We start from the raw sequence: 14,439 nt of genomic DNA, 5'->3' as shown, positions 1-14,439 counted from the left end.
TGGTGTATTGCTTTGATCGCGAGGTGGCCAGGAGATGGTAATGCAGCAATGGATTATTTAATCTATCGGTGCGGATCTTCATGTGTGTTACCCCCCCCCGCCTCCTGGCATGAGTTTTGTCCGGGATGCCCCGGGTTCTCACTTATACCCACGTGCAAATAAGCTGCACGTGACAGATGGCATCCTAATCGTCGTTACGATGAAGTCGCGAGTGTGAACAACAGAGCGCGCGACGCCCGTCATTGGCCGTTAACTAGGACACGATTCAGTTTTGTATTTCGGTTCAAGTTACTCAACTCCATCAGAATACCCCCCCCCCATTTGATTCTACAAACCACAGTAACACGGTGGAACGGTAACGTAATGGCTAGCGCACAACGCGATGAACTTGGCCCACTGAGTTCGATTGCCGGTTATGGCGAACATCAGCGGTTGAGTGATATCGGACCCTCTTCACCAACAAAGACAAAGATCGCACATAGCATTTGAATTACTTTGTGCTTGGGCAAGTGCTATTAGGGAGCACCTATAAAGGCCGGCATGGCACACGGAGGAGTGGGGTGGCCAATACCCACCACCACGTATATAAAAAGAGTTGTACCCTTCCTGGCAATGGAACAGGAGGTGTTAATATTGTCAAACACCAACTGGAAACCTTTTCCAAGGAGTCAAGGGCTACGTTAACCACACACGGTACTTGTGGTGAACATGCAAACAAACATGCTCTGATAATAATAAATGGCGTTGTCTTTGAAACTGATTGGCCTACACCAGAGGCAGACTTCTTTAAGGGCCTAGTCTCACCAATGTCAGACCAGAGAACAAAGACAAAGATCCCCCGTATAGCCTTAACACTTAACAGACTGTTGGGGCAAGTGCTGTTCGACCAGAGTACGCCACCACACCGAGCAACAACAAGTAACAGTCAAACACCATCATCGACACCGAGTGGAGGAGGAGGAGGGGGGGGGCCTTCAACCACCAGTGGATTGGCAAAGGTGTGTGCATATATGTGTCTTTGAAAACGCCATTGTAACAGAGTTACTCTTTGTCTCCATTATGCATTCGGCAGCGACTCCACGCCAGCTTGGGCCGACGTTCGCTCATCGCAACTGCCCCGTTTAAACGAGATAATAGAGCCACGCAATTCACAGCCTTTCTCATTCCCCACACTCCCACCCCCCACATCGGCCTCCTCCCCCCCACTACACGCCCCCGCCTCCTCCCCCACCACCTTCATCCCCCAGTCCAAAAGAGAACCACTCCCTACCCCCAACCTTCTCTGGTGCCTCCCTCCCCCACCCCGCCACCGTCACGGACGCTTGAATTGGCTCCGCACGGAGCTCAAACTCACTTCAGTTGCTGCGTAGCCGGCGCACGTTTGGTGCTCCGCGTGTAAAACTTCTGTGCCCCCTGCCACCCCCCTCCCCTCTGTTCGCCGCAATTATATTATTTCACGATGTGTGGCCAACTCATCATCCATCAGCGCAACGGAGGACGCTGCTGGTCGTTGTGAACCTGCGGAGAGAATATCGACGCCAGGGCTTGGTGCGTGGTTTTTCGTTGTCGTTGTCATCATCTGCGCCGTCCCCGCTTTAGTATTTGCGGGCGGCGCGCTTGTTTTGGACTTGGGTTGTCCGGTGACCCGGAGAGGCGCTGCGCTTGGAAGTCTCCGCTTTTGATGGTCGAAACGACGAGTAAGTAAACGTCGCATTCCTTCGCATGCAGACACGGACAAGAAAGACAAAGATCCGCCGCATTAGCCTTTAAACATCATCTTGGGGCACGTGCTGTTAGCGAGCACCTTAGACACATATCCACACGCGCGCACACAGACCACACACACGTGCGCTACTACGAACTACTGCGATGCACATTATTGGGTGCTGCTGCTAGGTTGGCAGTAACACAATTAACAAAACACTCGACACACTCGGCAATTAAACTGTGGCTTTAAAAAAAAAGCAATATTTGGTAAACGTTTCGGGCAATGGCCCTTTTTGCACATATCACGAGTCTAGAGCGAGTGGCTAATAGTTGGATCTATCTGTCTTCTCTACGCGCTATGAAAGACAATGACCCGAAACGTCGCATGTTATAGATTTAGTTATTTTCCTTTCAATGCCACAACGTGTTATTGACGAATGTGTTGAGTGTGGTGTGTGTGGGTCTTTCTCTCTCTCTCCTCTGATTCGAAGACACAAGACGATTGTGTCCCGAGCCGTAGGTCAGTGCAAGAGTGGAAGCATCGCATCAATACTTATTTTGAGCTAAATACCATTTCTTTTTCACTGGAGAACGTATTACATATTCTTTGGGTCTTTCGGTAAAGCCACGTAGATAGAAAAATAATAAAAAAAAATATCACGACCCTTTCGATCGCAACACAAGCAATCGTCATCAGGTGAAACGACGTATTACGTATTTGGCAAGGCACTCGAACAGCAACAGGAAGCATATTTGAACACGTCCGTATTCGTTCGCTGGGATTTCTCCCATTACACAGTGTAATAACACATTCTGGGAAAGCCTGCTTTCACAATATAGTCATGTATTTTTGATATTGTCTCTATAAACTCAGTGTGCTGAGAGTAAATGAATAGTCCTCGTTCATCGATTAATTCAAATACAACGGTGCGAGATGTGAAGGGTCATGATTTATTATCACGTGTATCACTGCATATGCCGTACATTCCATAGTCGTATAATCAATAATTTTGCAATCATGAATATACTGTAATGCATTCCCAATGTTGTGCAAAGCCACACAACACGTGTGTTCCATACACAGGCGACGATCTCGCGTATAGCCCACAACAGCGAGCACCTAATCAAGGCCGGCACGACACACGAGGGGGTGGGTAGCCAGCACCACGCCGGCCAGTAGCGTTTGAGGCCAAGTTGACCTAGAGGAGCCCCTTCGACCAGTTGAAATATTCGCCACTGTTATTGATCGTGAGTGGGAATCGAACTCGATTTATCTAAGTTCGCAGAGCAGCGCACTAACCACTGCACCGCCGCTCCTCGCTGTGTTATAAAACGCATCGGTCCACAGCGAGAGCCTCTTTATTCATAGCCAGGTGAGAGTCCCCATTGGACGTCTCTTACACAGGGAGGGAGACCCGAGTTGGAAGGTTATTTTCTTTCTTTCTGTGAATTCAGCACAGCACCCACACAAAAGGCAGGAGCAGTTGCGTGTGTCGGATGAGTAGTACGCGAAAAGTGAACGGTGTCGGCAGCGGTGCCAGTGGTTCGCGCGCTCCGGCGACTGCACGAGCGTCTCGACACATGGGCGGCACCACTTCTGTTCCACCTTCACCAACCCACGGTGACACACCGTGGGTCTTCAGAATAGTACTGGAGGAATCCGATGAGCTATGAAGCTCTTTTTCACAGATGTCTACTCTGACCAATCTTGCTGTGGCCTGGGACTGTGTGTTGTATCGGTGTGGTCTGGAACTGTTGTTGCTGTTGTTTTTCTGCCTTGCCCAAGCTTGGAAATTGGTGTTCTTATGCAATTTAAACCAATATAACTGTATCTATTTTATGTATTTTAGTGATTTGCTTCCCTTTTCTATACTCTGCACTCCTGTCGTGTCTTCGTATTGTTTGTTGTTGGGACTTTCTGACCCACCCCTCATGGTCATCTGTGAAAGAGCTTCATAGCTCATCAGATTTCTCCAGGATAAATAGAGATTCTGATCGTGGTGAAGTGCAGTAAAAACAACCCACCAGTTACTGATTGCCAATGGTGGTGTGCACAACCAGAGATTGAAACCAGCGCGACTGGCCTCACATAGTAATAATATCCGCCGTTAAGAATTACAGACCATAGGTATGAGTATTTATGTATGTTGAACTTATTTTACACCGCACGTAGTAATTGGATGCGCAGGGGAGGACAGCAAACTAAACACAAAAAGCATTTCTAAAGAAGTGAGCTTTCAATATGAGTCTTTAGGATGCCTTGGCCCTGACGTTGCCGCACCCCCCCCGCCCCCCGCCGTGTGTCTGTGTGCGTGGCAGGCGGCAGTGGGAGTCCGCTGGGAGACGGAGTGGACATGTTCCGCCGGAGGAGGGACGCGTTCCGAGTGCAGAGCGCACGGCGCAATGGTAGGGGTCGTGCTGCTCTCACCCCCCACCGACCACGGGGTGTAGGAAACGGCGCAGCCCTGCAATGGCTTGCCCAGGGGTTCATTTGGATTTGAATCCAGTGGTGTGCGAGTAGGTTCTTAAATGTACGTATGTATGTTGAACTTCTTTGGCACCGTACATAGCCAACCGTGATAATTGTAGGTGCCGGGGAAGGACAACAAACAACACTTCTCTGCTTAGCATATTTGTTTACATTTCATTGCCTGCAATTGCCTGCTCACCACCACACTGCTGGCAGAAGGGCCACTGTAGAGGGGGTATATTTTGGCCTACTCTTCTACTCTGACCAGCCGTCTTGGAAGAGGTGGAACTACCCACACTTTACCCCACCACACGTCATCTGCCGACTGACCAACTGCGATGGTACCCACAGTTGTACTGCTGGGTGGACACAGGCCGGGGAAGACTTTGGGAAGTTGCCCATTGTTTTAACCGCCGCGCCGGGAGATTGAGCCGGCGACCTCGAGGCTCCGAGTGTATCGTGCTATTTGGCACAACCACCACGGCAGCTCCCCTCATGGATAGAGCCGATATAGCCATGGATATGTGTTCCCACCTGCACTGTTAGATAGGGTGAGGGTGAAAGATCAGGGTTGGAGGCAGGATACATGGGTGAGATACAAAGTTTGGACCAAATATATGGTTCGGTGAAAAGTAAAACAGACTGAAGCCAAACTGAGCCAACTTTCAACAACGATATTGTTCGTCGAGTGATCTCTAAAATGTAGCTCTTTTCTTGTAAAAAAAAGATATAGGCTGACATGAAAGAGGTTTGTTAAAACGCATGCAGTACACTATATGGCGGCACAAGTTATACTTTTGGATGAGCCGAGTTGTCGCAATCGTATGAGATGCATGATTCCGAAACAAAATACTCCTATCCCACTTTACAGATGTTTTTTTCCGTTCGCCAAATTGCCCGAAATTGTGAAAGCAGTCTCACTGAGCAAACGGTAATTTGCTACTTAAATAGATGTGCATCATTGCTCGTGCATGGAGACAGGAATATGCCTGAGACTATGGGGCAATCAGAGCTATTATGCTGATCCCATGAGATCAGACATTGCCAAGCACAGCCCCCTCCTGTTGGTTAATGCCTGCATGGGAGGTTCTAAAAACTAAGCTAAACACATTTTTTCCTCTATGGGAACCTCATTTGCCAGTAAAAATATGATAATTGGTTTTTTACCCTTCTATCTGGCAACAAAACTGACACCTTTTTACAAGGAGTCATGTTTGCATAGACCGCAATACCTTGCAGTCATAATACAAACAAAAGACATAACTCTGATAATGTGCACCGTCCTTAAAGTTGATTGGTCCACACCCGAGACAGCTTTCCTTAGAGCCTAGTCTCACATGGGTTGGACCAGATGACGCCAAAAGGCGCCTTTATCAGAGTTATGTCTTTTGTTTGTATTATGACTGCAAGGTATTGCGGTCTATGCAAACATGACTCCTTGTCAAAAGGTGTCAGTTTTGTTGCCAGATAGAAGGGTAAAAAAACAATTATCATATTTTTTCCTATTTTACCAGGAAAGGCCCACTGGGCTATACATATGTTTTCAGAAGCGACCTGGCCACAAGTGATAGCCCAATGAAGTGACTTGTCACGTGCAAATCTATATCAGCCAAATACTCTGCATGCATGTTTCTAAATGTGGAGGGAAAAGCCAGAGTACCCGGAGAAAAATCCAAGCAACCACGGGGAGAGAGACATGCAAACTTCAAGTATATAGGCGTCGAACCCACGACCGCCTGTGTACCAGGCGAGGTAGTCAACATCTCCTAGCCACCGTGGCACACCTGGCCCGAGGTTGCTGACCTGGCCAAAACGTTCCCAGGGGATCCTCTTGTGAAAATAGACATTAAGTCGTCAAAGGGATGACGTAATAATGAATACATGCGTTCATTAATTAACGTGTGGAACCATCCCTCGTGATAATTGATGTAATCCGATGTTTAAGGGGGGTGGGTAGCGGTGCAGTGATTGGTGTGTGCCATGAAAACCCAACGACATGAGTTTTGATTTCTAACCTTGGCAGTCATCATCAGCGGCGAACGATATCTGAACTAGGAGAGTTTCCCCCCCACTCCTAATCTTCGACATGCACTGACCATCTTAATAATAACAATTTCATTTTATATCGCGTCATGCATGCAATTGAATCCCACAACGCTGCACATCAATTATCCAGTTCTGTAAAAAAAAAACCCCACTACTTAGGAAATAAAAAAAACTAATACATAAATAACGACAAAAAATTTGACTAAATAAGAAAAAATAATCACAGAGAAACGAAATGAAAATAAATAAATACATCTCGGTTCCTATTGTAGGGGTGTTAGAGAGAGAGCCCGTTATGCATGGCAGCTTATGGCAAACAAACACAGTGGGCGGGGCTACGTGAGTGCACGGGGAGGTGCTCTCTACGACGTCCGCGCCAGGCACCCCGGGGGGGCCCCACCCCTCAGCGGGGGGTTGGGTATAAAAGGGGATGTATCGGAGGGCTCGGGGTTCTTGTGAAGCTAACCAGTGAAAACTGAAGACGTCTTAGCTAGAGCCCTGGACTCCCCTGGTTCGCCGTCCTTATCAGGGCCGAACAGGACCGAGCCAGCGGCGTGGTCCCGAGATCCAGAGCCGGTGCTCTTGTCAGCGCTGGTCTGGGACTCAGGGTACCGGGCCCGACTTACCAGTGTCGGGCCAGATAGCCTCCCCTAGCCCGTTAGAGGAGGACTAGGAGGCAGGCTAGGAAGTAGCTAGCGCGTATATCCCCAGCTAGCCGGGTGAGGGGGCCGACACCCCCTCTAGTGTTGTATGCCAGAACCGTGCTGTGTGAATAAAACCCGTGTGCCTCCAACTCCGGCGTCCAAGAGTCGTGAACTCTATTACACTATCTTTGGATTTCCCACTCGCTTAGGCACAATCTCTAGCCCCCACCCTCTTGCCCGATGCGGCAACCCCCCCTCCCCCCCTCTCGGCTCGGTATATGAGGACTTGTTTCAGCAGCCTGTTTATCTATCCCATCTGAGGACGATTGCTTGTGTGGCAATCGAAACGTCGTGATTTTTTTTCTAACGACGTGACTTTACCGAAATAACCAAAGGGTATGGATTCCTGCAGTCACGAAGCTTCAAATCAACATTAAAAAATAAATAAATGCGTTCGGTCTCCAGACCACAATCCCCCAACATTTCGCCGGATTTTGGAGTACCTTCTTCACTCGAGCGGTGTCGGAGTGGCCAAGACGTTACGAGCCAGTTGGACAATAATGCAAATGGATATTTTCAAGCTTATGCCAGGGCAAATAAATATGCCTTCAGTTCAGATAAGTTAATTGATTTGATTTGTTGGATGTGTAGCGGGAGAGTGTTCCAGACTGTGGGGGCTGCACATGTGAACGCTCCTCCATAAATCGATGTGTGTTTCATTTTTGGGGTGGTGAAGTATGCTCCAACAACCCCATCAGCACCGTCTTGGTGGGGGGAGGCCTTCATCCACTGGGGGTGAGGGGGGATTGACAAAGGGAAGTAAATTAATTATGCGTTTAAGCTCCTTGCATTCGGCCAACATTTCGGCGCAGTCTCGCACAATGAGGCTCTTTTACGGAGGGGAGAAAAAAAGAGTATGCAAGCAGAGATGCAGAAGCGATTAAACCTTTGCAGACGAGCCCACATGCAGATCAAAAGCTTACGTATTAAAGCAAAAATAGAGGAACTGTATGAAATAGTTCGCATTCAAGTGCCCGTAATTACCACCACTCGTAAGCTCTAAAATCTAAAATGTGTGACTTTTTGGCAACAGGCGTTGGACGCCAACCATAATGAACGTCTCCTGAGCGGCTGAACAATTTTAAATCTGGCAGCATTGCTGATGGATGGGGGGCTTTTTTATTTTTATAACGCTGCACGACAACGTTTCACAAAGTGTGTCCCATTCGAGAAAAGTTTCAGGATGCCCATTGTTGTCAGAGGCATCAGTTGCTCTCTTGCTCATGCGCATTCAGTAAACACCACTGAGCACACACACGGCACGCCACATTAACACCTTTTGTCGCGAGAGAGCTTAGCCTAATCTTCGATGCCGATCTGTATTCATCTAAAGGCCCGTCCCACCCTTTGATCTCCCCCCTCGTACAGAGGCCGATGCCGTTGTGGGATGCACATCCAACTCCGGGGTGGTGCTGAAGAAGATCCGCTCGCTCGACGCGTTCAGCGCCGTGCTGCCCAATTTGCCGGCGCCCGGCATCTCGGCCCGACGAGCCGCGCCCGCAAAGCTTCCTGGCCTGGACGTCCGGGCGGGGGCGGCGGCCACCCACCTCAGGGAGTCGAAGGGCGTTCGCGGCCTGGTCAAGTGGCGGTCGTGCGACTCGGGCGTGGAGATGGCGCACGTGGAGAGCCTCCCGCCATCGCCGCTCGTGCCCGGCGCGCCCGCCGGATGGAGCGGCGGGCGCAGCGACGGCAGCAGCGGCGTGTCCGACGAGACGGAGCCGGAGACCGAGCCGGACGCGGCGTTCCGGTCGGTGGCTGTGGTGACGGCGCCGGCGGCCGTGTCCCGGCGGTCGGCCCGCAGCCCCGCGCTGCATGACGACGGGAGACGCACGACGCCACCAGACGTCGCGACGGGTGCCGGTGAGGGCGGCGGCGCGAGGGACCATCTCGGAGGTCGTCTGGACAGAGGGGCTCGTGGCCGATCTCTGTCCGACGAGACCGGAGGGTCCTCCGGCATGTCGTCGTCGACCGACGTGTCCCTCGCGTGGGGTACGGAGAGGGGGAACGCGTCGAGTCACGATGACCTCAACAGCGTGGAGAGCTGGGAGGAGTACATCAACAACCACACGCAATTAAACCAGGTGAAGGGCGACATGAGGGGCTCTGAGCTGGTGCAGGGGGGTGGGGGCCACAAGGCAGAGTCGCTTCGTAGAGCCGCTGCCACGTGTGTGTGTGTGTGCGCCGTGTCTGTGTTTTTGGAAAATTTTCATAAGCCTGCATCCTGACAAGTTGCTGCATCTATATCCGTACGTGCTAAGCCTACTGTCAGACCGTTTTAACGTAATTAGAAGCATGCACGATTGGTGGAGATTAAGGGCACGATTTATTCCAGTTAATGGCCAAGTGTGATGTGAGAGTTAAATCACAAGTAACAATCTTCTACGTGTTGTTGGGTTGCAATCGTGTGTTGTCTGTCATGCAAGAGAACTACACAGCATAACCGCGAAAACCTACGCAGTTGGAGTAACATTTTTATAATTTAGCCTTGGTAGGAAGTGGCTCAAAAATACCTGGGCAACTGGGGAGAGCAGTGCGTGACAGTTTTGGGGTTTGGCCACCCTTTTAAGACCAGAGGATATGTTCACAATTATGGAAACTTCCTGGCGATGCTGGATTGGAACTACCAGTGAAAGGTCGTACCCAGTTGTTGAACGGTGTGGATTGCTCTCCAGCACACCCGTGGTGTTGCCGAAACGGTAATAAAGTTGTCACGTCTGTTCACGTGATGATTATGTTAATTGGCTGCGTGGGGTGGAGGAGGGTGAACGACAATGCATTTTACTTGCGCGATCCAACCCAAAAAAGAATAGATCGCGAATTTACCTGCCTTGGTCGCCATCGTCGCTGCTTCATCGGCCACGGCAGGAAATACGTACGCATCCCTCTGACGTTTGTGTTTGTTCGTGCCACCAGATGCGGTGTGAAGGAGAGATGACACCCGGCTCGGGGCTGTGCCACCTGGACCAGCTGTGTCGCCTCATGGAGAAGATGGGGCACCTCAAGGAGGCCAACAAGAAGCTCCAGCAGCAGAGCCAGCAGCTGCAGGCCCAGCTGCAGGCCCAGAGGCTCCAGGAGGTCCGTTCCACGTTGATTCCGAGTCCTTCTTTTTCATGATGACCAGGAGAGCAGAGTTGGGTTTCATTCGTTTTCTCCACTTGCAATCCACCATCCATACCATAAAAACGAAATGATGAAACTACTTTTTATTTTAGCAGGTAAGGCTCACTGAGCTGTTTTTCAGAAGCGACCTGACCATCACAAATTATAGCCTAATGAAAGGGCTTATCATGTGGAAGTTGATAGCAGCGAAATACTCTAAATGCATGTTTCTAAATTTGGAGGAAAAAATCTGAGGACCCAGAGAAAAATCCACGTGCCCACAGGGAGAACCTGCAAACTCCAAATATACAGCCATCAGGGTCAGAATCGAACCCATGACCTATATACCAGGCGAAGTAGTTAACATTTCACCACCACGGCACCCTTGGACCATTCACACAAAACTCTAGACGTTAATTCAATGTTTTGCTTTTAATTGAATATTTACGTAAATACTTCTCTACTCTTTGGTTCGTTCGGTAAAGTCACGTAGGTAGAAAAATAAAATAAAACAATTGCATTCTAATTGCACTGCCTGCGTTGTGTCGTGAGGCTCGGTCCATTCTGAACTCTTGTTGGAGGGTAGCTCATCGTCCCATAATAGAGAAAGGCATTACGGAAAGGGGATTTCAGAAAAATACATCTGAGGTCACTTCAAGTGACCTCTAATCCACACTAGCGGACAACTGCACCTTCCCACAAAATGTCCTTCTACACAAAAAATATTTGAGACATTTTCCTTTGTTCGTTCAGAGTTGAACATTATCCAAATTAAGTGAAAGCCCAAACTTAGTGTGATCACGATTTGTTTGTGCAGTCATTGGTGACTGGGCTAAACTCTCAAGGACCTGATCTAATTTTAAACCAAGATCTCCTTGACATGATTGTACGTACGTATATGTTGAACTTCTTTCGCACCGCCCGTAGCCAACCGTGCTAATCGGAGGTGCGGGATGCCAGCTAGTGCAGCTTCACTGCATTGTAAGAAATGTTTTTACAAGGGTTCTGCCTGTATCAATTACATTTGTGTCCGAGTAACCAGAGTACCCCCAGAAAACGCGCCAACATGAGGGTAGAGCACTTAACAATACGTATAATACCAGAGTTTGGTCAGCAACCTACTTGCTTCGCTGCACGAACCATGAATGGCAAAGTGCGACACTTGGATTAATTCTGTTGTCTGTTGGCTGTTGCTTGTGTCCAGTGGAAGGCGTGTGACGTCTAGGCCGGACTGCAGCCGGACTGCAGCCCGACGCGCCAGGGCCACTCGTCGTCGCCTACGCAGAAGCTGCAGCCACGGGGGCCAGACACGGATTGCTTCCCGAGGCAGCCCGGAAACCCAGCTGGGTTCAACGGCACCGGAGCCCCCGCGGACCAGGGGGATTCTCCAGGCATCGGGCTACGATGAAAAGGGGGTGAACTTGGGACAGGGGGCTCCAATTAATTCCTTGGCACCAGGGCCCACGCCAACCACGCTACAACACCACTGCTGCGACCCCAGGGTCACCGGCGCGAATGAAATGTGAATGCGCCGGTGAGTTTATGGAAAACTCGCTGAGGAACTTTTGAGAAATTCCACTGCCCGACGTGGGGTCTGGCGAATGATTATTCTGGAAGGTTCTTTTCTCCCGTCCCACACCTTGGTGCCTCCCAACTTGAACCGTCCCCTTCCCCGCGAGAGTGAGATGCAGCCACCCTTAAAATGTTCCCTTGTACTGCATTTTAAAGTGACGGACCCAGAGTTTATACCCATACATACGTTATGTACGTTGATTTTAGAGAATCCGCTTGACGACTGCGTCTGGGGTCGCCGGACGGATTCTTTTGTACTTTCGACAACGATGTGTATCTAGCGATGAGCGGTGATGTGAACGGTGGATTGTGTATGTCATCATTGCCTTCCTCGAAGACTCGCGACGGGGGTATGTGACTTCAGCAAAGACATCCCAAATGCGTGGGCTGTGAGACCCATTCATGAAATATTGTCCAAAGCCAATGAAGCATTAACGTCATTTTTTGTTTTTATAAAGTTGGGTTTCTGGAGTCAATGTTCGTGACCAATCATCTCGATAAGAGTTTGTGTATATAACATGTATCTTCTTTAAAATCAGCCAATGCATTAAATGCGTGTTGACAACATTTAAACATTTTATAAAATAAAAGTTATAAAAGTGACCGTAAAAAAGTCTGCTTGGTACATTTAACACAACGTATTTTATTGTTGTATTATTTAGGATTGAACGAAATACTTTCGACATGCAGTTATATATATGTTTTAAATATATTTAAGCAGCAGGAATGTAGTAGTGTACAGCTCTCTATCACAAGTTTACTGGTTCAAATGCAGGTTGAGGCAGTGGAGGGGTGTACCTCAGTCCTTCATCCATCAAGGTCGATAAAATGATACCACTTAGTGGGAATTCAACAGTGGTTGTCCTACGTTAAGAATGGGCCCTCCGACCATAGGAATGTGTCACTTCCACCACTGGCTCAGGAATGTAACCGAGAGATGAGCACTGCCCCATGTTGCTTAGAATAGGAATTAACTTTGATTTTGACTTATGAGATGTTCGGAATTTTGTCACGCATCCTTCTCTGTAAACTTTTCTCGCGGCCTCTTTATATATTGCAAAGTAATGAGACACTCCCATGAGCCGTCATCTGGCTTTTTACCGGTTGGGAATTGTGTAATGCTCGATACATTGCGATTGCGAATCTCAATTGGTGTTTACATCGGCGTCACTGCATTTAATGTCATCTGTGTTGGAGTCATAATTGTGGGTAATGAGGGAATTGAACCTCGAGCTCCGTTCTCAGGGGTTTATTTTCGTGAGATTTAATCACTGCATGTGAATTCATTTCAAGAGCTTTGTTTACACGCACGCTCATCACCGGCATGTGTCCTTTCCCCGGTTCATAAGTGTACAGCAGAGACAAAGATGCCATGTTTGGTCTTCTGGCTTTCTTGACAAGGGCTGCTTAGTGAGCACCGATTTCGACCGGTTTCTGCAAAAGAGGTAGTGTGACCAACGTCCATCTTTGTCTCCCTAGTGCTGACTTTGACACACCATACCAGGTACTTATTTAAGGCTGAGTCAAGCTAGGGGAGTGCCAGTATATGTTTAGATACCATTTGCCATTAGCAAAAATCTGCATCTCTGATAAGCATGGTTGGCTACGTACGGTGCGAAAGAAGTTCAACTTCCATACATGACCAAGAATCGAACCGAGGCCACGGGGTTTGTGGCTCTCCACTAGTCCTTGATTATGTATTCATACATCCACAAGCCCACGGCCAGTATTCTCACTCAAACTCTCACTTGACCAAACCAGAGACTTGTAAACGGATAATATAGATGGGGGCACATCACACACAAATGGATAAAAGCAGAATTACGTATGTATTTTTTACTTATTTCATGCCGTACGTAGCCAAATGTTCTAATTACAGCGCCACTGCGCATCTTGTACTGCAGCTTGTGTCCTCAAAATACTGAGCTTAATCGTGGGTGGGGGTGCCCTGGTATATCCATTTTCCTAACAAATCCCCATTATTTCCATGAAGACCATTTACAGTTTGTGGTACTATTTATATATAGGGGGTTGACTCAATCCTTCACCCAACTAGGTAGATAAAAAGAGTGCCACTTAGTGGAAATTCAACGGTGAGTCACCTTTGCCATGGGAATGTGGAATTTACACCACTGGCTCGGGAATGTAAGTAGGAGATGAAGCACCGCCCTGTGTTGGTTTGCATGGGAATCCACTTTCATTCTGACATGTGATACACTAAAAAATGTATGGGATCCTCTCTAAGTAGTTTTTCCAGCGGAGTTTTTTTTTGTATTTCACAAGTAGGGTAATGAAACCAATCATCTGGAAATTTGTATTATTATATATATTTTTTTTAAAGTAAAATTACACTGCTGAAAAATACCCTCACCAAAAAATAACAACCACAAGCCAATTTCCCGGAACCTCGCAATCCATTTTTGCGACATCAGCGTCGAGACGGGCATTGCTTTCACACCGCCCTTCAGCCTTTGGAAAGCTTTTAGGAGTTCGCCCCCCACCCCCAAATAAACCTCCGTTAGACGCGGGGGTGTGGTGGTGGTGGTGGGACGTGAAGGCAGGATGCTGCGTACGGTATATCCACTGCCGTGATTTCAAGGACACTGCCGATAACCATTCACAGTTCCCATTGGCGGGGGGGGGGGGGCATTGTGAATAGGAATTGTGCCTTTTTGTATAAATCGTTTTATCATTCAGCGGGGGGGGGGGGGGGGCATTGTGAATAGGAATTGTGCCTTTTTGTATAAATCGTTTTATCATTCAGCGGGGGGGGGGGGGGGGGGGGGGCATTGTGAATAGGAATTGTGCCTTTTTGTATAAATCGTTTTATCATTCAGCGGG

At 48.6% G+C, this 14,439-nt stretch overlaps 1 protein-coding gene across 2 annotated transcripts; it reads left to right on the top strand.

Annotated features, from left to right (window-relative positions):
- The first annotated feature begins 1,308 nt into the window (after positions 1–1,308).
- On the top strand, positions 1,309–12,205 carry LOC144946583 (uncharacterized). 2 transcript variants are annotated; one of them, XM_078875601.1, is made up of 5 exons: positions 1,309–1,548; positions 4,027–4,113; positions 8,296–9,008; positions 9,841–10,002; positions 11,231–12,205. In XM_078875601.1, the coding sequence occupies exons 2-5, from the start codon at positions 4,062–4,064 to the stop codon at positions 11,249–11,251; spliced, it is 948 nt and encodes a 315-aa protein (XP_078731727.1). In that variant the 5' UTR covers positions 1,309–1,548; positions 4,027–4,061; the 3' UTR covers positions 11,252–12,205. The 2 variants fall into 2 exon arrangements, with proteins under 2 accessions (XP_078731727.1, XP_078731726.1); XM_078875600.1 differs by having other exon boundaries at positions 1,309–1,697.
- The last annotated feature ends 2,234 nt before the right edge of the window (positions 12,206–14,439 follow it).

This window comes from Lampetra fluviatilis, chromosome 41 (assembly GCF_964198595.1).
Source record: "Lampetra fluviatilis chromosome 41, kcLamFluv1.1, whole genome shotgun sequence".
Lineage (NCBI taxonomy): Eukaryota > Metazoa > Chordata > Hyperoartia > Petromyzontiformes > Petromyzontidae > Lampetra > Lampetra fluviatilis.
This window is presented reverse-complemented; position numbering and strand designations above follow the sequence as displayed.